The sequence below is a fragment of the Acomys russatus genome, chromosome 5 (genome assembly GCF_903995435.1).
Source record: "Acomys russatus chromosome 5, mAcoRus1.1, whole genome shotgun sequence".
NCBI lineage: Eukaryota > Metazoa > Chordata > Mammalia > Rodentia > Muridae > Acomys > Acomys russatus.
The window spans coordinates 32,440,146-32,462,362 of NC_067141.1; the positions used below are offsets into that span (position 1 = coordinate 32,440,146).

A 22,217-nucleotide genomic window follows, 5' to 3' on the forward strand; every position below is an offset into this window, starting at 1 on the left:
TCACAAGAATATACATCTTAGGTGCAACAGGTAGATAGGATTCTATAGAAAGATAAGATAAAATAGTTAGATAAGGTCTTCAAAAACCTCAGAGACATACAAAATATGGCATTTAAAATGTTTTTTTATTATTTTAAGATTCACTGACAATGAGACAGGTTAACTCCTGGCAACACCCAGCCTACCTCAAAGAGGATGATGTGCATCAAAGAACCTCCTTATGGAGATGGCTTCAAATGTGCGAAATTTTCTTTAAGAAATTATTGAACAAATAAATATTGCCAACCACTTCCCTTCCCTTTTGTCTGTGGTTTGGATCCATCTGCCTTCAAGAGTTCATGAGTGGAAGTGGTGATTCAGTGGCAGAGTGTGGGGGTAGTGGAAGCTTTAAGAGGTGTGGCTTAGGAGAGAGCCAACACATAGATCATCGCTTTTGCACCTTTCCATATGATCTCAACCTCTTGCCACTTTCTCACCATTTTCCATCTTTCATGTTGTGTTGAGCCCAGAGAGTCTCTACAAACCAACAAGTGCCACGGCCATGCTTTTGAGAATCAAAAGTATCAGTGAAATAAATGTATCTTAATATAAATTATACAACACCAAATATTTTTATAGTAATGGAAAACAGACTAGTACTTCTTATGCTAAACTAAGGATTATTTTATTTTATCAATGAACAGTCTTATATTCTGGAGGATGACAAAATCAAATAGTAAAGTATTGCAATAGAATTTGTTTTATGTGCTTTTTTGGCTTAGAAAGGGGTTATTAACTTAAAACTGCAAAGTACTATTCATCTTTTTGTAACCAACGTGCTGCCAAACAGTAGAATTTCATAAAAATCACACAGAAAAGTATGCAGAGATAATTTTCCAGGAAAAGAAAAGTAACACAAATATGAGTAAAATTGTCAGAAGCAGGCATTTGTTAGTTTTTGCTGTTTTGAGAGGGGTTCTCTTTATGCAGCTCAGGCCACAGATCACAATTCTCCTGACTCAGATTTCTGGATCGTGAGATTTCAAGCATACATCACCAAGCTTGCCGGAGGTGGGATTTTTAGAATGGGATAAAGGGCTATGATAATAACTTTGGTCCATGAAGTGTACATTTTCACTGACATGCTCAGTAAAGGCTCTGTCATTTTTATATGAAAGATTGTGACACCCACTGCCTTTCAAGTCAATTTCTGAAAAGCAGCATGCCCACACCAAGGATGCAGAATCAGTGAATACTTCTGCTAATAAAAAGGGAACTAGTGTTTTTCGGAGATTCTCAGTAGTAACCTTTAGGATTTTGAAAACATACTGGACTTAAGCGTGGTGACACACTGGCTGTGGGCAAGTCATTGCGTCTGAACAAAGAACCCGAGGCACGGCCCTAGAGTCTGGTCCTCATCTGACACTCCACAGGCTGTCCTGTTGATAAGAAAGGTAGGTGCTGACTTACCTTCCCTAGACTTTTGTGATGATGGTTTTTCATCTCTTCTTCTAGAACACCTAGAGCAGGGTAAGGAAGAAGGAAAAAAAGAAAAGGAAAGAAAAAAAAAAAAAAGAGGCCATGTCCCACAGTACAAACCACCATTCTGGGTGAAGGGAAGAAAGACTTTGCTTTGACATGTATTTTGGGGGCTTTTGAGGAGGAGTCTGTACTGCAATCCTGGGGCAAGAAAAACAGATAAAGACATAGTAAGAGCCAAAAGTGGCTCCTGTATGGGATTTTAGCTGGTTTTGTTCTCCAAAATGGAAAGCAGTACCTTCACCTTTGATCATTTCATGCATTCTTAGTGTTCCCTCTTCCACTGTATCTGTTCTTTTCTGATACGTATTTTTACAATACATCATTTAAGAAACTACCTGCCACATGCAGAGTGCGGTGGAGACAATATAAGTGAAGGTGGAGACCCCAGTCTAACGTACTTAGTCTAATCCTGAGAAAGATTGTGACCTGATCTAGGTCCCCACCAATCTTTTGCACCATTCCTGGAACACGTAGGCCATAAACTTAAGCTTGTCTTAGGAAATCTATGCATGGAAGAGGGCTTGAAGATTTTTTAGTGTGGCCATTGGGTAAAGGGCAGAGGAAGTTGTGTGAGTTTTTATTCAGATGAGATAGAACATAACTCAGAAGAGGAAAATGACTAGAAACTTCTATGATAAGAAAGAGTTTGAACTACAATGTACACTTATTAGTACATTGTACACGATTTTCCCATCCCAGGCCATCATTGTTTTTTTTTACATTACCACCATCATCTTGTGAAAAATGATCTAGATTGACTTCCTGTTGACTCTCCACTTTATTTTATCATTTTGTCCTAGGAGAGACTGGCCCTATAGACCATCTTCTGTATGATTCTTTCTAGATCATTCTGATCCATGGGAGAGATGTGTTCATATAAAAGTGAGCACACATGACTGGTGGTAATGCTGATACCTAGGAAGTTGGTGCCATTAGAAGGACGGGGGCTGCCCGTGTTTCTCTACCTCTGTACTAGGGATAAAAATAAAGGCATTATACTTGCTAATAGACTCACGGATATCTCAGATAACGTAAAACCATGGCAGACCTTTCCCCAGTCTGTAGAACTATCCCCCTCACCTCTGTGTAACATTCTTTGGCTTATATGTAAGTTGAAACACTGAGATCAAGACCATATCTTCCCTGGGTCAAAAAGTCTATTTCTGTGGTATGAATGGAGGGAACATCTGTGTGATTTGACTTGCCTAGTTCCTTAGAAATAAGAAACATGAACCTCAAATGCCCAGAACATGATCCACTTTACCACAGAACTGTGCTGATTCCTACCAATGCCACTGCTGATGAAGAGTCTGTCCTAGAAAAACTTCCAGTCTAACTAGAAAGGAATCCACAAATGCAGAAGAACCCCCAGTCCTATTTTTCACAATCATACCCAAGTTCACAGCCAGCCACTTGAAAATGTCCATACTTGGTGTGACCTTATAGTGTTAGAGTGACAGACAGAGGTTGATTTTGAAACTTAGCAACTCAAAGAAGACACTATTATCAACAAAGCCATCTTTTTATGCATTGCTCACATAGGCTTACACAGGGGGTCTTGCTTAGGCATGTAAATAAATATGTGGGTGACAGTGTACTTGCCATTCCATGGAAGTTACAAACATGGAGTGCTCTGCCTTGCAGATGCACAGGCTTCTGCTGCCTGAAGCTGTCAGGTGTGGTGGGCTTTAGAAATGTAAAGAATATATACTGATGGTTATGTGTTATGATCATGGCATTTTAGTTTTCCTGGATGACTAATTCTATAATTAATCATTAAGACACAAAAGGCATCTCCCATCAAAATCTAGGAAGGTAGTTAAAGGTAGCATCCCCCCCCCAAAAAAAAAACCGAGAAGCAAAGTACTGACAATATTTACTGGAGAACAGCTATTAGCTCCTGAAGGACTCCCGAAGGAGGTCCTATCTACTACAAAGCTCTTGCAAGATAATACTGTATTGTTCAGTTGCTTAGTTTCAAATACAATGATTTGCAAAATCAACCTGAAGCAAGTGTGTGTGCAAGAGTATGCACACATACATGTGCACAAATTTATGAATGATGATGTACATGCAGGTGAATGTGTCTATACATGTATGTGTAAGCCAGCAGGCAACCCTGGATGCTGGTTCTCAGGTTATGTGTATATTTTTTTTTTCTTGATACAGGGTTTCTCTCTGGTCTGGAAATTTCCGAGTAGGGTAGGCTACTGGGTCAGCAGGCACCATTGATCCACCTGTGTCTGCCTTTACAGCACAGAGATTATAAACATGTGACATTGTGTAGGCTTTTTAATTCTTTCCATTTTTTATTGAAAAATAAAATCATTCATGTTACATCTCAATTGTTATTCCATCCCATGCATCCTCCCATTCCTCCCTCCCTCCTGCTTTCACCCCATTCCCTTTCCCTGTGACTGTGACTGAGGGAGACCTCCTCCCCCTGAATATGATGCTAGGGTATCAAGTCTCTTCTTGGTAGTCTGCTATCCTTCCTCTGGGTGCCACCAGGTCTCCTCATCAAGGGGGCATGGCCAAATATGGGGCACCAGAGTTCATGTGAAAGTCAGTCCCCACTCTCCACTTAACTGTGGAGAATGTCCTGTCCCTTGGCTAGATTTGGGTAGGGGTTTGATGCTGACTGCATGTATTGTCCTTGGTTGGTGCCATAGTTTGTGCAGAACCCCTGCGCCTAGATCTGCTCATCATAGTGTCCTTCTTGTAGGTTTCTAGGACCCTCTGGATCCTTCTATTTCCCCATCTCCTATATTTCTCTCACCTAGAGTCCCAATAGGATGTCCTCACCTCTATCCCATTTTACTGGTAAATGAAGACTTTCATGGAACATGCCCCTTGGGCTAGTGTCCAGATATAAGTGGGTATACAACATTAGAGTCTCTCAGCTTCTGTGTTAGCTCACTCATTATGATCATTTCTGGTTCCATCCATTTGTCCACAAATTTCGGAAATTTCTTGTTTTTAATAGCTGAGTAGTATTCCATATTGTAAATAATTTTTAAATGTGGGTTCTGACTATCAAACAAAAGTACTTCTGCTTGCAAAGCAAGCACTTTATTGACGAATCTCTCTCTGTAAATCTATTTATGTTTTAGTGTTTACAATCAGATAGAATTTTCATTTTCTAAATCCTCTGACTGTCTGGAAAAATAAGCACTAATAATTGCAAAGAGCAAATAAACCAAAGTACACATTAAATTGGACTGAAAAGAAACATTTACTGTTTTCAAAACATTTGTCTTCTATTGCTTATGAGGGAAGTGACAAAGTTTTCTCCAACACTTTCTTACCATTGTTGTTGAGAAACTTGTGTGTGGTGGGGAGTTGTGTATGAAGGAGGGCAGAGAACAGGTGACACAGAGAACAAGAAGAAATGAGAATAGACTTTTTTGTGGTGGAGGCAGAGCAGAAAAGGGATGTGGTAGAAAATTTCTGCTATGTTGCTGACTGTGTGTAGAACTCTAGTGCAGGAATAAAACTGATGATGTAGACAGATTGAGATATATCCAATATACTTGGTATTCTAAAGCAAAAGAGGAAAAATCAGAATAATGTTAGAAGTATAGATCAGGGCTGAAATATGCACTTCTCTTAATAAGTTAAAATTATTTTTTTATTTTAAAATGACCATCATGGTTACAAAGAGGGGTAAGTTTAAATATACAAGGATCAGATGGACACAAGAGGATGCTTAAGGGTTGCCAGATAGGATGATGTACTTTGATAAAGTAGAAGAAATACAGATTTGAAAAAAAAAAGATTGATTGGACAGGGAGAGTAGGTAAGAACAGTCTCTGATTTTAAAAATCAGTTTTCTAACACAGTCAACCAAGTTAATTGCTGGGCCTTCTGTGAAGAAAGATCATGCAGATTGTCACACCATTCTCTGGGTTCTTGTCAGTTTTATCTCTTGTTACTCTACTTTGGGGGACACTTTAGATGCAGTGAGTGTGTGTGAGCTTTATTATCATGTAAAGTAATACCACAAGAATGTAAAATTTCACAATGAATCATCTAGTTCTTATGTGTTAGATTTAAGATTAGCTTAAATGTCGCAAACTTAAACTTGATGTTCTGTTCAGGGGATGATAAAGTCTATAAATAGGATGAAATATCCCTATTCAATAATATATAATATAAAGCCTTCTTTACTACCCTGCTGTCCCAACACCTCTCATAAGATATACAGACACAAATGCAAGGACATTAGAGGAATTGAAAATTAAGAAAATATGACTTCACCAAGGGCACATATTAATTCTTCAATAGCATATGCTACAGGAACAGGAATACATGAATTGCCTGACAATGAATTCATACCATATATAATTCTAAAGAATTCAGTAAAATACAAGAGAAAATGGGTAATTCATTGCAATAAGAAAATTCACTATGTGAATAAAATTTTTGACAAAGATTTATATCACAGAAAGAACCAAACAGAAAGTTTGAAGATGAAGGCTCCAACAAATAGAATTAAAATATAACAGCTTAATATCAGAGTATATCATGTAGAAATTTAAAAATCTGAAAACTTAAGTGATTCTTTTGAAATTTCCCACAGCAGAAAAAGAACAAAAAAATTTTAAAGTGTGAAAATACTCTAAGAAAGACACTCTTTGGGTGACACTAACAAGCAAATCTTTGTACTAACAGAAGAGATGATAAAAACAAGAATAGAAGATTGTTTTAATGAAACAATTGGTGAGAACCAAGTACTAGGAGAGCAATAAACATCTAGGTCCTGTAAGAACAAGTGTTCCAGTTATATTTTTCTCCTATTATAATGAAATTATCAGAAGCGGAGACAAGAGAACTTTCAAAACACTGAGAGCAAACATGTCATATATAAAGAATCATGGTCAGTCTCACAGTCTTTTTTTTTTTTTCCAGCCAAATGTCCTATGATCCAGGATACATAAGGTTGATATATCCAAAGTTCTGAAAGAAAGAATACTTGACAGTCAAGACCATTATAGCTAGATAAAATTATCTTTCAGAATATAGAAGTAAAACATTTTCTCAGTTAGGTACAATGTGAAAAGGGAAAGCGTCCATTACAAAGAACTAAGTTTACAGAAAATACTGAATGGAGATATGCAGATATTCTGTAAGTAATGATAATTATGAGACTAAGAATGTGAAAAATTCACAGGTAGAGGTAAAGATAGAGTCAAGTTCCGAATACATGCGTATTGGTTAATAATACGCATTAGCTAAAATGATTGCATGAAATTTCCTTAATTTGTAGGTCCTAGGATATGTAACTCAATTCTATCCACATTGCATCTCTCGACAACTGATATCTTTGTGTCATATTGTATTTAGATCCCCCAGTCCCTGGTTCAAGGAATTTACCCTAAATTATATTTCTTCTTCTAGCACTGTTTCTGCCATCATGATAACCATACAAGGAATAGAACAGCCTGCACTGGAAGCTGGTTATGGCACACAGCAGCTGGGACAGCCTTTATATGTGAATTCACATTCATGGAAAAGAATGACAGAAAAGTTCTTGAAGGGAGAACCCAAAGTCCTTGGGGTATGTTGATGCTGAGATAACAACAGAGCTGCAAATTCAAAGATGACCAATGTAACAGCCACCCCACGTGTTCTGCTAGCCTCATTGTGCACCATGTGGTCTTGGAGTCATTATTGTTTAGTATATAGAATTTAGCTTCTGAAAAAAAAAAACCCATCACATTCTATTGCCTTTTATTCTTATTACAGATCTGGTTTAAAGCAAGTAAGCAATATCCGTGACATCCTGGATGTATGTTGTCTTTTCTCTACTAAATTAATTTTAATTAGTCTGCTGCTTTTGTATCTAGCCTCACTGAAAATCTCAGGACACAGAGACATTGTAGATATATTTTTCCCCCCAACATATAACACATGTGGCTTCTAGTCCAGTTCCCAATGCCCTAGGTCAAACTTCATGGGCTGGGTCTTCACTCTGAGTTACTGTCAGTGTTCTGATCTTTGAAGCTTGTATCAGAACCACTAAGAAAGCCCAGCGTTCACAATGCTTCGAGTTTTCAAAGCTTTTCCAAGTTACCCCTGTAAGCCCGTTTAAAAAGGAAAGTGCTGCCACGGCCAGGTTGACTCACTTCTCTGGTAGCAGTTTTGTGTATTATTGTGCATCACTGTGACCTGTGTCCAGGTTTGTTTTGATCATGGTTTCCGATGGTCAGTTCACGGTAGATTGGCTCAGATATCGTGGCAGCAGGAGCGTATGACGTAAGAGCTTGTTTACCTCATGATATGCAAGAACATTATGGAGATACAAGCAAGGGCAAAGAATGATATCTACCCTTAACCACTTGGACCCACCCCTCAGTGAGTGGTCTACTTCTTCCAACTAAGCCTCCCTTGTAAAATTTCCAGAACTTTCCAAAATAGCACCCTCAACAATGAGCCCATGGGAGATGTTTCATATTCAATTCATAATTCCCAGAACTAATATTTCCCTTGCCGTCTTAGTCAGGGTTCCTGTTACTGCAATGAAATATCCCGCCCAGAATGCAAGTTTGGGATGAAAGGGTTTATTTACATGTGTGTGTTGTAGTCCATCATTGAAGGATGACAGGATAAGAACGCAAACAGGGAAGGAACCTGAAGGCATGATCTGATATAAAGGCTGTGAAGGGGTGCTACTTACTGGCTTGCTTCCACTGACTTGCTCAGCCTGCCCTTTTATAGAACTCAGGATCACCATCCCAGGGATGGCACCACCCACAGTAGGCTGAGCTCTACCTTGAGCAATCACTAACTTAAAAAATGTTCCGCAGGCTTGCCTACAGCCCGATCTTATGGAGGCACATCCCTAGTCAAGGTCTCCACCTTCAGATGACTATAATTTGTGTCTAGGCAGCACACTTGTCTTTTCAGATTTCTGGTACCTCAACATTGACACTCTGAAAACAAAGCTTCTTCTGACGAAATTTATCTGAACCCTAAACTTTTGCAAAAATCTATTTAGTTTCCAAAGATGCTGCCTGGTTACCTACCCTTCATGGGGCTGTGCCATCCTATTTCACACAGCAGTCACGAGAGTTCCCCAACTGCTAGGTCCCCTGTGCTGGCCTGGAACTCACAATGTACAAGCTCAGGCTGAGTGGCAAGTTTTAGGGAACTGTAACATAGATTACTGGAATTTTGAGTTTCACTAAATTTGTGTCTGAAGGTGAGAATTGTTTGTTTTATGGTTTTGTTCTTTTACATTTGTTCTTTTTATCCATTAACATGCAGTTTAGTATCTCCTCACCCTTTGGAAAGTTAAGTCATCAGAATTTCACACTTTTCCTTAAAGATTTTTCTATATACTTAGTCAGATTTACACATAAGAAATAGCAAACAGTAGTATGTAAGTATGCCATTTCTGTATTTTATTATTTGACAGCTTTATACATTTATATGATAAATTTGTAGGCATTTTTATTTTCGAGATTATGATTAAATCATTTTTCCCTTCCCTTTCTTCTTCCAAACCATCCCGTATACCCCTCCTTGCTCTCTTTCAAATTTATGACCTGTTTTTCTATTGATTGTTGTTATAGTACACACACACACACACACACACACACACACGCACACACACACACGCACGCACGCACACACACACAAATATATGTTCTTAAATATAACCTGCTCAGTCTGTATGTTCTCAGGGTTGACCAGTTGGTGTGTTCCTTCCTGGAGAAGCCTATTTTTCCCACTCAGCATTCCTTGGTAGTCTGCAGTTCTTTGTGTAGGGGTGAGGCCTTAGGGTTTTTTTTTCCTGTCCACTTTGGGATGTTTGCTGTTGTCCTTGTTCGGCTCATGTTTGGGCAGTCATGTTGGGGACACTTTACAGACACATTAGATTTTGTATAATGCTATTTCTGCATTTGTTGGTGTTACAAGATTTAAAGTTTTATCTGGTAGATTAAATTGACAATTAAAAGTTTAACCAATTTCAAAACCTGGCATAAGCATTTAGTTATAGTATATAGTTCTTTCATGCATTGTTACTTGCAGTTTGCTAATAATTATTTGAGTGTTTTAGTGTATGTGTTTATTAGAAATGTTGCAGTATAATTTGTTAGAATATTTTGTGAATACTTTATTGAAGAAATAATAGAAAACATGTCATTTTTGTCATCAAGAATTTGGTAGAATTCACTTCTAAACTCTTTGTACCTGGCTGGTGCTTTCTATTTTAGAATATTACTAATACTTAATTTATTTCATTTAAAGGCATCAGGCCACGCAGATTTTTTGCATCTTGTTTTGAGTTTGGCACATTCTGTTTTTAAGTTCCTTATTTCATCTGTGTTATCAGATTTGTAGACTCAGATTTTTCAAAGTATTTGTTTGTCTATTTTTAGATGTCTGTTGATTTTGTAATAATATCCCTCCAATAACTTTCCTCCCATTTTTTAGATTATTTTGTTACTTGACAATTTTATACAAATATATAATGTATTAACGTGTTGTATTTCTCTCTCTCTCTCTCTCTCTCTCTCTCTCTCTCTCTCTCTCTCTCTCTCTGTCTCTCTCTCTCTCTCTCTCTGTCTCTGTCTCTCTCTCTCTCTGTATCTCTGTCTCTGTCTCTCTCTGTCTCTCTCTCTGTATCTCTGTCTCTGTCTCTCTCTCTCTCCTCCCTCCCCGCCCACCCCACCCCTGTACTATTTCACCTCCCTTTTTCCTATCAACTCCATCTCCCACCATGCCATCCCATTTCCCTGGGGTGTGTTTTCTGTGACACATTCTTTTTAACTAGGGCCATTTGACTTGCACAGTTTCTGATATTACTAATGGGTGATCTCAGTGTTTTTTCTCATATAGACTAGCTAACAGATAATAGATTTTTATTGTTTCTCTTCAGTGAAAAACAAAACTGTAGATTTTGTGTTAGCCTGTTGGTTTCTCATCTTCACTTCCTGAGTCTACAAATTACATAACACAGATGAAATGAAGAACTGTTTGAAAACAGTTCAAAATAGTACAAAAACTCAAAACAAACAAATATACAAAAAAAAAAAACCCAGAAAATCAGAATGGACTGATGTCATTAAAGAAAATAAATTAAAAATTAGTAATATTCTAAAATAGAAAGCAACTAATGTAGAAGATTTCAGAAGTAAAATCTACTAAATGCTTGATTCCCATTCTAAAATTTACCTTTCCTTGTTTCCCTTGATTTGCTCTTCTTTCTTGAGTTTCCAAAATTGAGAACACTTAGGTAGTTAATTTAATTTATTTTTCCATTTATTTATTTGTTTGTTTGTTTAATCACTCTATGGCCTGATCTCAACCCCTTCCCTCCTCTCCTCTCAGCCCCAACCTCATGCCACTCTCCCTCAATTCCTCACTCCTCTCCTTCTTCTAAGAGAAGGGGAGGCCCCCAAGGGGTACCAACCTACCTTGCCACCACAAGTCACAACAAGACTAAATGTATCCTGTCCCACTGAGGCCAAACAAGGCAGTCCAACTAGTGGAAAGGAATCCAAAGGCAGGCAAGAGAGTCAGAGACAGCTCTTACTCCCATTGTTAGGGGACCCACATGATGAACAAGCTGCTACGCATGTGTAGGGGCCTAGGCCCAGACTATTCAAGCTCTTTGCCCGGTGGTTCAGTCTCAGTAAGGCCACATGGGCCAAGGCAAGCTAACTCTGTAGGTCTTCCTATGATGTCCTTGGCCCCTCCAGATCCCTCAACCCTTCCCCTCTCCATTATTCTACATAACTCCCCAAGTTCTGCCTATTGCTTGGCTGTGGGTCTCTGCATCTATTTCCATAAGCTTCTGGATGAAGCCTCTAGGAAGACAGCTATGCTAGGCTCCTGTCTGCAAGCACAGCAGAGTATCATTAAAGTGTCAGGGGTTGGCTCTACCCCATGGGGTGAGTCTCAAGTTGGGCCAGTCATTGGTTTTCTACTCTCCCAATCTCTGCTCCGTCTTCATCCTTACATGTCTTGTAGGCAAGACAAAATTTGGGTCTTTCTTGATCTGGGTTACCTCACTCAGGATGATCTTTTCTAGTCCCATCCATTTTACTGAAAATTGCATGATGTCTTTGTTTTTAATAGCTGAGTAGTTAATTTTATATCTGTAATCTTTTAAAGACATACACATTGTGCTAATATACATTTCTAATTGCTATAGATTCATTCCCTTTACTGAATCTCCCAAGTTTTTACAATTTTTCATTCTTTTTGTATTTATTCTAGTGTAGTGAAACTGGATTTGTTGTTGTTATTGTTTGTTTTAGTTTTTGTTGTTGGTTGGTGGTCTTGTTTTTCAAGACAAAGTTTCTCTGACTAACAGCCCTGGCTGTCCTTGAACTCATTTTGTAGACCAGACTGGCCTTGAACTCACAGAGATCCACCTGCTTCTGCCTCCTGAGTGATGGGATTAAAGACATGCACCATCACACCTGGATTGAGACTATTTGTTAAATAATACTCATATTTTTTAAAAAATTTATTTTTAGTGTGTTTGTGTGTGCTCCTTATGGAATCAAGAAGAGAGCATCTCATAGTTACCAGTAGTTATGACCCTTCATATGTGGGTACTGGGAACAGAGCTCTGGCCTTCAGCAAGAACAACATATACACTTAACTTCTGAGCCAACCCTTCATGGCTAGACACTTCCATTTTTTAGTGCACTCTATTAAGACATCTTTCCTTAGGTCCCAGATCCCAAGACAGTGCTCTATATATTCTTCCTTTTCTTCACTCTATCACTAATTACATTTCTTCAAGTTACTTCTTCTCGTTAGAGTAATTATTCACTAATTCCTGGGTCACTCTCATCTGAACATGTGACTAAGGAGAGCAGCTGTGGAAGTAGTAACCTGAGTATCAGCAAATGCTCTCTGGTGCAGGGTTGAGAATATTCTTCCTAGCTGTAAAATCCTTAGCATAAGGACAGACTTTCTCCAGGGAAATTTTGATATGTTATTATATCCACAGCTACATGGACAAAACAAAAGAAAAAACAAGAGAAGACTATCCAGAACTTCATCTGAGTGCATCAAAGATGGAGAGTAACAGTAACTTAGTGGTTTTATAAGCGGTGACATGGGTATATATTTATGATAAATGATCTGTTCTTGTTTCTTTACTGTCATCTCTAGGTTGTACAACTCATGATCGCTTTCATGAATATCACCATAGGAATCATAATGATAAGTGTCACTGTGCCATTTGGTGGAATACCCCCTGTGTCAGTGTACATAGGATACCCCATTTGGGGGTCCCTCATGGTGAGTTGAATATCTTATGACATAACTGTGTCTCCTAAAGGAGACTCCCCCCCCCAAAAAAAAAGGAAGAAGAAGAAAAAAGAAATAGTTAAGTCTTTTCTAAACAAGGACTTGGAAAGGTGGACAGATCTAGTTGAACAATGCGGTGGTCACTAGGAACTGCACCTGGAAGGCCAAAATTTTGAGAAAAAAAATCACAGTGTGTCATTAAAGAAATAATTGTTTCTTCTATGTCTTTAGCATGATTTAAGATGAGCCCAAATTCCTTAGGGATGTTCCTTTGGCCAGCTGACTGATAAGGCCAAATGGATTATTGTAGCTATTTTAAATGAGAATAATATTGAATTCCTTTCTTTGTTTTAATAAATCCTTAAATTTTGCTGCCATATGTATAGTAACTCACTTTAAAGATTCAGAAATGTATTTCTTATGCCTTTCAAACAGGTTTAATAGCAGTTTTAATAGCAGTGTGTGTGTGTGTGTGTGTGTGTTATTGGGAAAAAGAGGTTTGGTGGGACCTACTTTCTTGGAAAAGGGGAGGGGGGTGATTCCCTAAACTCTTATGGTCTTTTTAAGATAATCTCTCTCTCTCTCTCTCTCTCTCTCTCTCTATATATATATATATATATATATATATATATATATATATATATATGGAATAGGTTTCAATACATTGTAATTTCCAATGATGTATAAAGTATTTTAACATGGATTTCCACTCTTATTTCTAGTTTATTATTTCAGGATCATTTTCAATTGCAGCAGCAAAAAGAACTACAAAAGGTTTGGTGAGTTTTTTTAAATGTTATTTTTTGATTAAAAAAAAAGAAGGAATATAATGAAAGTGTTTGTAATACCAGGATGTAAAAAATAAAAAGAAGTATTTCTTAACACCTAAGAAACAAAGGAAGAGTTTATTTCTCATCTAGAAGAATCGTGGTTGAGATAAGTCCTGACTTGAGGTTGGACATTGTGTCACAGTAATTTTCAGGGAGACTCTTGATACAGAGGTAGCGAATTCAAGAGAGGAAAAGTCAAGGATAGTGAATAAAATCTACCTTGAAGCCTACTGTTCACGGCCAAGACCGTGACACCAAACATTCAAGTGACATGGCATTTATTGACCGAGTGGTCAATATGTGTGTTCTAACTGAATCCAGAAAAGAGTTTGAATATTCAACAAAAGAGGTTCACAATGAGTTATTTCTCAGGAAGAGACAAATTTAAAATATACCATGCCACGATATCTATCATAAAACCAAGAAAAAGGACCCAAACAAAAATCTGAACAAACTTGACACTAGTTAGGACCGTATTTCTGTTCTTACTCAAAAGAGAAAACATCAAAGTTCAGGGTATGATTAGTACAACCTTTTCAACCCTGAGCCCCTTGCGTGTCCCCCAGTGGTGACTGCTAGCGTGCACCTACCATGCTACATTCTCACACTTTCCTGGGAAATTTTGCTTCTTACAAAAAGCTGATATACTTTCAATATTAGAAGAGATTTGCAGAAAATAATAAACACCAGAGAAGGAAATGTACAAGATGCGTAGGGCCACAAGAGCACAGCAGCATTTATCCAAACACAAGGAAGCGGTCAGGGAATCTTGCAGCAGAGAATGGTAAGAGACCAACACAGAGATCTCCAGTAGATGTATAATAAACACTGGACAATGCCGCTTCAGAAATAAAAAGAGACATCCTACCTCCAACGCAGTGGGAGGAGACAGCTAACTCCCTAGAGTTCTTTGACCTCTACAGGCACACACACCCAAAATTAAATAAATAAACTTCTTTTAAATGTATGATAGTTTTGAAATGCCTTCAAGTGTCTATCGGGTAATCTGAAGGATTTAATTGTATAAATAACATCCATATTTTGTTTTGACAAGAGGTTTGAGTTTAATGGTAGAGACAAACTAGGAAAAATTTGGATTAATCAAAATAATGAGGATGAAATATGTAAGGAAGGAATTAAGGAATTTCATCTGGTGTGTGGAGACAGATGTGTGGACCCTGGGTTAAGCCATGCCATCCCTTCCAGGTTCGAAGCAGCCTGGGCTTGAACATCACCAGCGCCGTGTCTGCCTTCTCGGGGATGATAATCAGCTCACTGAGCCCAGGCATTTATTCCTTCCATTTATATTCATGCACATACAGAAGCTCATCAGAAAGCTCATCGGACAGTTGCTTCATGGCCAACTACATTTTAATGGTGTGTAGTTTCTGTTTCCATGGAGTTATGGGTGAAGAAAGGCTGGAGCAAACCGACTCGGGGAAAAGCAAGAATGATTCTCCTCAATCGTAGAATCACCCGGAGATGTTAGAAACCATCGAGAGATAGATTAATCTTCCATTTAGGAATGCAAGCCACATCTCACACCCACCCTCCCTTGTACAGTGATAGCAAAAGAGGAAGATTCAGCCAAATATAGGGAATCAACATTCTCACCCCTTGCACAGAATAAACCCCATCCTCTTTATTTCATTCCAAGTTAAAGTTCATGAATCTTGAGCTCTATATTTTACCCCAAAACAATTGCCTGGTGGACACCAATAGCGATTACCCCCTTGAGTATTTAAAAAGTCTTTATAGTAAAGCAGTTCAATCTCCAGGCACTCAAGCAAAATGAGATACAAGTGATTAGTGGTTAGAAAAAATTTTCTAAAGTCACTCAGAAACTGGCAAAGATAAGTCCTGGAATTTCCTGCCTGTAACTCACCTATTCTATGTAGTTATTCTGATTAAGAATCTTGCTTACTGTGTCTGAAGGTCTGTTGTCTTGCAGACACCCAGGGTGCTATGATATGAACACAGGTCTAAATTGACAGCTGTATTGGGTGGCTTCCCTGGATATGAGGCCTGTGACCTCACATGATAATTCATGCTTAAACTAGCCTTGCTTTGCTGTAAGCTCTGCAGCTGCTTCCTTCTCATTATACAATGGGATCTTCGTTCATCACAACCAGCCGTCTTCTAGTGAAGGTCATAAAGCCATATGAGTTGTGCGAATCGTGTGTGTGTGTGTGTGTGTGTGTGTGTGTGTGTGTGTGTGTGTGTATGTGTGCTGCTTCATCTTATGTCAGATGACCTCCATAAGGAAGGACCTCATTAAGCTTGAAGTGCCTAGAATGTTCCTACGTGGGCACATGTGTCATTATTCCACAAGCCTTAGAGCACACACATTTTTTACATGTTGTGTGATGTGTATGAAAATATGTATGCACGTTCTCATGAGTGTCTGTGCCAATGCACGTGTGTGTGTGTGTGTGTGTGTGTGTGTGTGTGTGTGTGTGTGTGTGTGTGTGTAGGCCAAAGTTTTTCTTGATGGCTTTCCACATTGAGGTAGTGTCTCCCAATTTAACCCACAGCTCTCAGATTCAGCTTGTCTAGCTATTCTTGTTCCAAACAGTCCCCGTTTGCAGGGACTTGAATACATGTCATCATGACCATCTGAGTGATACAGATCTGACCTCTGGTCCTCATGCTTGCACAGAAAGCACTTTACTCACTAAGCCATCTCCCAAGGCTCTGGGCCACATAGTTTATGCAAGATCTCAGGATTAGTACTGGGAGAGTTAAGAAACAGCTCCCTTAGTTCAAGAAGCTTTCATCTTCGTGGGAGATGAGCATACACCGTGAAAAGAGGTCAGGTAAAGTGAGTTCTTTGTGAGAAGGAGCAGGTTAGAGATCTTACCATGTGAAACAACTAAACTGTACCACACAAAGTGATCAAGAATAAGCTACAGGTGGCCTAGGAAGGTCACAGTTTCATAGGGCTTAAACTATATGCTGCAAGAAGTGACAAAATATGCAGCATTTAGAAAACAGAGCTGGCTAAGGATAAGGCTGTTCAGAGCCGTATTCCTAGTCTCTTGGGTGGCACCTTCGATCTTCCAGTGTAGACATGTTTAAACTGTCATTCCCGCTCATCACGTGCCTGTGTTATGAATTGTTAACAGGGCCTGGATGTTGCGGTAGTCATTTTCAGTGTGCTGGGATTCTGCATTTGCGTGTCCCTGTCTGCCTTTGGATGCAGAGCAATGTGTTGTAACCCTGGTGGGGTAAGTTTTGGCTTTCGTTTGAATATGTCTTTTCATGTTTTCGGTCACTCTGCAGTAAAGAACCCAAAGAAGCTTAACATAATTATCACACTAATCACCTCTCAGTTCCCATGGATGAAGTATGGGATCCTCCGAAGTTTCAAATTCTCTTATATAATCACGTGGCAGAACTCACATCCTCTTTAGTACAGAAATGATGACAGTATACTTCTGTGAAGATACCAAGGAAACCCATGTCTTGAGTTCTTCTGGGTTTGCACAATTCGAGCAGGTTCATCTAGAATATTGTTGCTGTTAACTGACTCAAAATCAACCAGTCTGTGGCCTACTCACAGGAACGATATCCTATTCTACTCATATGTCTCATGCACACTCAAATGAGGGGGTCTCTGAAGGCCATCTAGGATTTTTGTTTTTATTATGATCAAAGTAGTACAGTTTTAACACCCTTGTTCTCCAAGGGACATCCCTTTAGAGTCCAGATCAGAGAACAGTCCACATTTACTTCACTTTTTTTTTTTTATCATGGCTACTAAAAGAGTATCAGGATAAGACTTCTCTGTTATTTGGTACCCATCTGGGCATTGCCTTCCAGAGATTTGAGTATTCTTTTAGCATTGAGGACTCTAGGGTGAGTGAAATCCCATAGTTGCTCAACAGTCTCATTGCCCACAGGCCCAGGGATGGGCAGGACTCACAACCAATAAATAAAGTGATAATAAAATAATGAGGTCATTGGGTGCTCACCTGTATCTTTTCGGTCCATCTTTCTGGGACCTCCCAGGAAAGACCACATTTATACCCCAACAGGATCAGCATAAAGAAGAGCACTGGACTAGAGCATAACAGAGCCTATAATCGGTTTGCAATTTAAGGCCCTAGAGTTGTAAGCTTCTTGGGTATTGTTGAAATTTTTGTGATTTCATTTTGGGATGAAACATTTTGGGATAGACCTTTAGTGCCTGCTGAAAGGATCAGTATCAGCTCAAGACCAAGTTCTCAGCACAAAGGAGATTTATTGGCCACAGAAGGACAAAGGTCAGGGAATAAGAGACAAAGTCAGGAGATAGAGGATGAGGGAGAAGGGGGAGAGAACAAAAGAGAGAAGTAAGGCAAGGGGTATTTATCTTGCAGGGAGGAGGCAAAGGACTGCCTCTGTATAGAGAGGAGATAGATGTGGCCCAGAGTAAAATGGCAGGTTATAAAAGTAAAAGGCGAAATCCTGTGTTAGGATGAGGTGTTCAATTTAATTGAGCATGTTAATTAGGTGAGCCAAAGGGGCTTTTGATTGCTGGACCACAATACTTTAATAGCTGGATATTGGGTAGTCAGCCTCATGAGGAAGAAGTGACCAAATAAGGGAATGTACCTTGGTGGCTAGCTTTAGGAATGTCATCTTCACAGTTTTTAGCAAGGCAGAGGGAATGGGAGAAGGGCAAAGCCTACCAGAGCCATGTATGCTGTGTTCAAGCTAGCTAGAGTCCCTTCACTTAATCTATGTTTTATGTATGAGAATAAGATATAAGGCAATAAGATAATAATGTAATAATGTACCAGATGCCAGATATTATGTTGTAGAGGAGCTTATTAAATGAGCATGGGGGAAGAAGAAAAGCAGGGAAGGGTACTGCAGAGAGAGAGAGAGAGAGAGAGAGAGAGAGAGAGAGAGAGAGAGAGAGAGAGAGAGAGAGAGAGAAGAGACAGAGACAGAGACAGAGACAGTGGAGAAAGAGAGGTAGAGTAAGGGGGTGTAGTGAGTAGAGAGGGATAGAGAGATACCACAAAAAAGGTTTGTCCTTTTATATAGGCCTGGGCAGGGCCCCCATGGCAGGTAGGCAGACTGAGGCAGAATGCTAACTCTATGGAGGTCTGTGCTTCTTGTGGACTCTACAATAGTAGTGAAGCTGAGAAGTGTTGCCCTCGTGCCCTTTGAGTCTAGACAGGTAATATATAGTGCAAGTCTCATATTCTCTGGGATCTTCAACCATTCCTATCAAACTCCATGTCACTTGACTTCGCAGAACAAGGATGAGACTTCTCCATGCTTTCAGGGTGCTTTCTGCCACTCTGGGCCAATTCAGTTACCATAGTCATTTTTATATGGCAACCAAGTCATGATTTGCGTGTGCTTCTGCCATCAGCACTAGAAAATTGCTTTGTGGGAAGAGCTCTGTATTTTGTATAAAACATTGTTTTAAGCAAACTTACTGATATGCTTATTCACACCTCAGATTGTTCCACTCGAAGACTCAGCAGTATATAGAGGTTTCTAATGAGCAAAATTCTACAACCGAACGTGCGTCCTATGTATGTTCTGATCAAGGGATGCCTGAGCAACCCATAAGATTGGTGTGAGACTCAATTCTGTAGTGACAGGATGACCACTGATAATGATGACAATACGTGGGAAAGAGAAGGAATCCCTGAGGATCTGTGAATAATATCATGACATCTGATTAACTTTACAGGTGATGATAATTATGCCATCAAGTCCTCCCATGACAGACACCTCACATCCTGTATCACTTCAAAAAGGTTTAGCGCCACCAGCACAGCAAGAGAAAAATGTTCTGGAGAATCTGCACTGAATCTTTTTTTCTCAACAACCACACATGGGAAAGAACAAGACTCCCATCTCTCTCTTAGGGCATTTAAAAGTATGTTAAATAAACAAGAAGACTTTAAAATAAATAGATGAAATTGTTTTAATCACATGAGATTTTTCACACAGACTACACATTTCTTCTACTTTATCTAATGCTCTTTCTGTTTATCTAACTTGGTGTGTTTTTTGTTTTGTTTTGTTTTGCTTTAATTTGGAGATGTATTTTTTTCTTCAAGAATTGCAGAAACATGAATTTTGCCTCTTCTTTTGGTCTTACTTCTTTAGTATGCCGTAAAAATGTTGTACAGAATATCAAAGTCAATGTTTGCGTGTGTCCAAGTGAGTATATTTCAGTACATGTAGATAAGAGTCAACTTATTTTTATCTCCTCCTCCCTACTAAGCGGGATGATACCTAATTAAACTCCTATCTGGTGCCAACTGTGTCAGTACATGACTATGTATACTTATTAGATACATGTACACATATTTTCTAGCTATCTTATTTGTGTTCTTATACCTACCACCCATCTTCACCCCTATCCTTTCCATTCTCCCAACACTAGGTAGGCAAGAAAGAAGGTTGGAGGGGAAATGGAATGCGGCCATCTTTGAACTACTTCCTGCTGATTAGGGTCTTCGAGTTCTTAGGGGCAAGTCCAATCTTCTTCATCAGAATCACCAGCAATCTGGTAAAACAGCAATCCAGCAATAGCAAATGCAACGGCAGGATGAACCACCAGCAGCAGCTACCACAGCCCATCTTGGGGCTCTCCCATTTATACCCTCTCCAGAGTCCCCAGAATTAATCTATCTGCATCTGGCCAAGATCATACTCCTGCTAAGTATGAGGCAAATCATAATCAGTTGCTGCAAAGCAGCATCTTATCCTACCTGGGATTAAAACAAAAACATATTCACATAACATAACTGGGTTTTGAAAGAAATCAAAACTCTCACTACCAATATGCACTAAATGTGTTTTATTTTTTGATTGCAGTAAAAAAAAAAAAAATAAGTTAGGAGTGTTTCATCCATGAGCTACTTACTTTCCATTCACATGTGATATTAGAGAAAATAATCTGTTATAAGGATGTGAAATATAGCAAAATAGCAAAGAGTGTGGAATTTCTTGTACATTGTACTATGATTTTTCATCTTGAGAATGTCCTCTTTCTCATTTGTACCTCTAAAAGCCACAGAAATACTGCAACATCTCTTTGTACCTCCTGCTTCTCTTCAGGAAATAAGTAAGAATACCACTGAGTTCACTGACCTGTAGTCATTATTTGGCAGAACATAGGTAAAACAACCAGGGCTTTGGCTGTCACATATGGTGCCTCAAAAGTTTAATTTATGTATTTTAAAATTAGCATACAAAGCAGCAAGCTCTGTTGTGGCACTTTCATACATACTTGGTTTATTTATCTTTCTCCCTGCTCTTCTCCCCTGCCCCATGACCTTCCCCCTAGCCCTCTCCTCTTCTACCTCCAACAGCTCATATTCTATTTTCATATCACATCTATTCTGTTACCCACTCCCCATCTTTGTTCAGCAGATGGTGATTGATCTAGAGACTCACAAAAAAACAAAGAATGAAAACTAACCAACCAACCAAACAAACCAAACAAATGAGCTATTACACTTCCTCTCACCAAGGCTCAGGAAACATTGTAGAAGCAGAATCAGGAGACTGTAATGCCAGAAGTCTGGAAAGCTGAGGCAAAATACAGTCTTCTAGACATGATAGGGCTGTAGCACTCATGAGCTCACAGTCACTGTGACTGCCTGCTGAAGACCAGCATGAGATCAAACAGGTCAACAGTCCAGCATGTATATCACGCATAAAAAAAGCTCTTGACAACAATTGGTGACTACCAACTGAGAGAGGATTAGCTTTCCACAGGAATGAGCCCCTAATTGGTTTTCCAATGCTAAGTGGTCAGCCATGAAGTCATATACAGGCAAGTAATACTAAATGGACTTGGCACATTGTGTTTATATGTTCATGATATATTATTACAAAAATGATAATCAGAGAAAAGGCATTCTGACCAGAGACAGAGAGAGTGAGGGGGGAACAGGAGAAGGATAGAGGGGATAGAAGAGAGGTTGGAGAAAGAAAAGAGGGAAAGAATTGTAATTGCATTATAATACACATGTGAGTGAGGAAATAATATACTCTGAGGTGGAAATCAAATCAGGAACAAAATGTACGTATCTTGCACAAAGAGAGAAAAAGAGTGCTGGTGAAAATTGAAGACATCTACAATATTTCTCTCCTTTAGGTCCAACAAAACATACAACTACACTAGTATCTGACTTGAACTGCCAGATAAGCAAGTAACTCTCACTATGGACTAGGGATATATATGTATATAAATAAATATATACATCATATATGTGCGCATATATATACATACATATATATATTGAAGATTTTCAGAAGATGTTCTATGCTTGTGGATTGAGAGAATCAACATTAAAAAGTGGCCATCTTACCAAAAGCACTCTACAGATTCAATGCAATTCCTAACAAAATACCTACATAACTCTTTACCAAACTAGAAAGACCAATTTTCAACTTTATACGGAAAGACAAAAAAATCCAGAATAATTAAACCCAATCCTGTACAATAAAAGATCTTCCAGGGGAATCTTCATCCCAGATCTCAAGCTGTACTATAGAGCAACAGTAATTAAAACAGCATGGTGCTGGCACAGCAATAGACTGGTTGGTCAATGGAATCAAATCAAA

The 22,217-nt window shown here is 38.9% G+C and overlaps 1 protein-coding gene across 1 annotated transcript; it reads left to right on the plus strand.

Moving 5' to 3' along the window:
- The first annotated feature begins 1,270 nt into the window (after window positions 1-1,270).
- On the plus strand, window positions 1,271-19,543 carry LOC127189373 (membrane-spanning 4-domains subfamily A member 4A-like). Its single transcript, XM_051146164.1, has 7 exons — window positions 1,271-1,433; window positions 6,922-7,081; window positions 12,661-12,789; window positions 13,521-13,577; window positions 14,835-15,005; window positions 16,754-16,855; window positions 19,324-19,543. The coding sequence occupies exons 2-7, from the start codon at window positions 6,938-6,940 to the stop codon at window positions 19,441-19,443; spliced, it is 723 nt and encodes a 240-aa protein (XP_051002121.1). The 5' UTR covers window positions 1,271-1,433; window positions 6,922-6,937; the 3' UTR covers window positions 19,444-19,543.
- The last annotated feature ends 2,674 nt before the right edge of the window (window positions 19,544-22,217 follow it).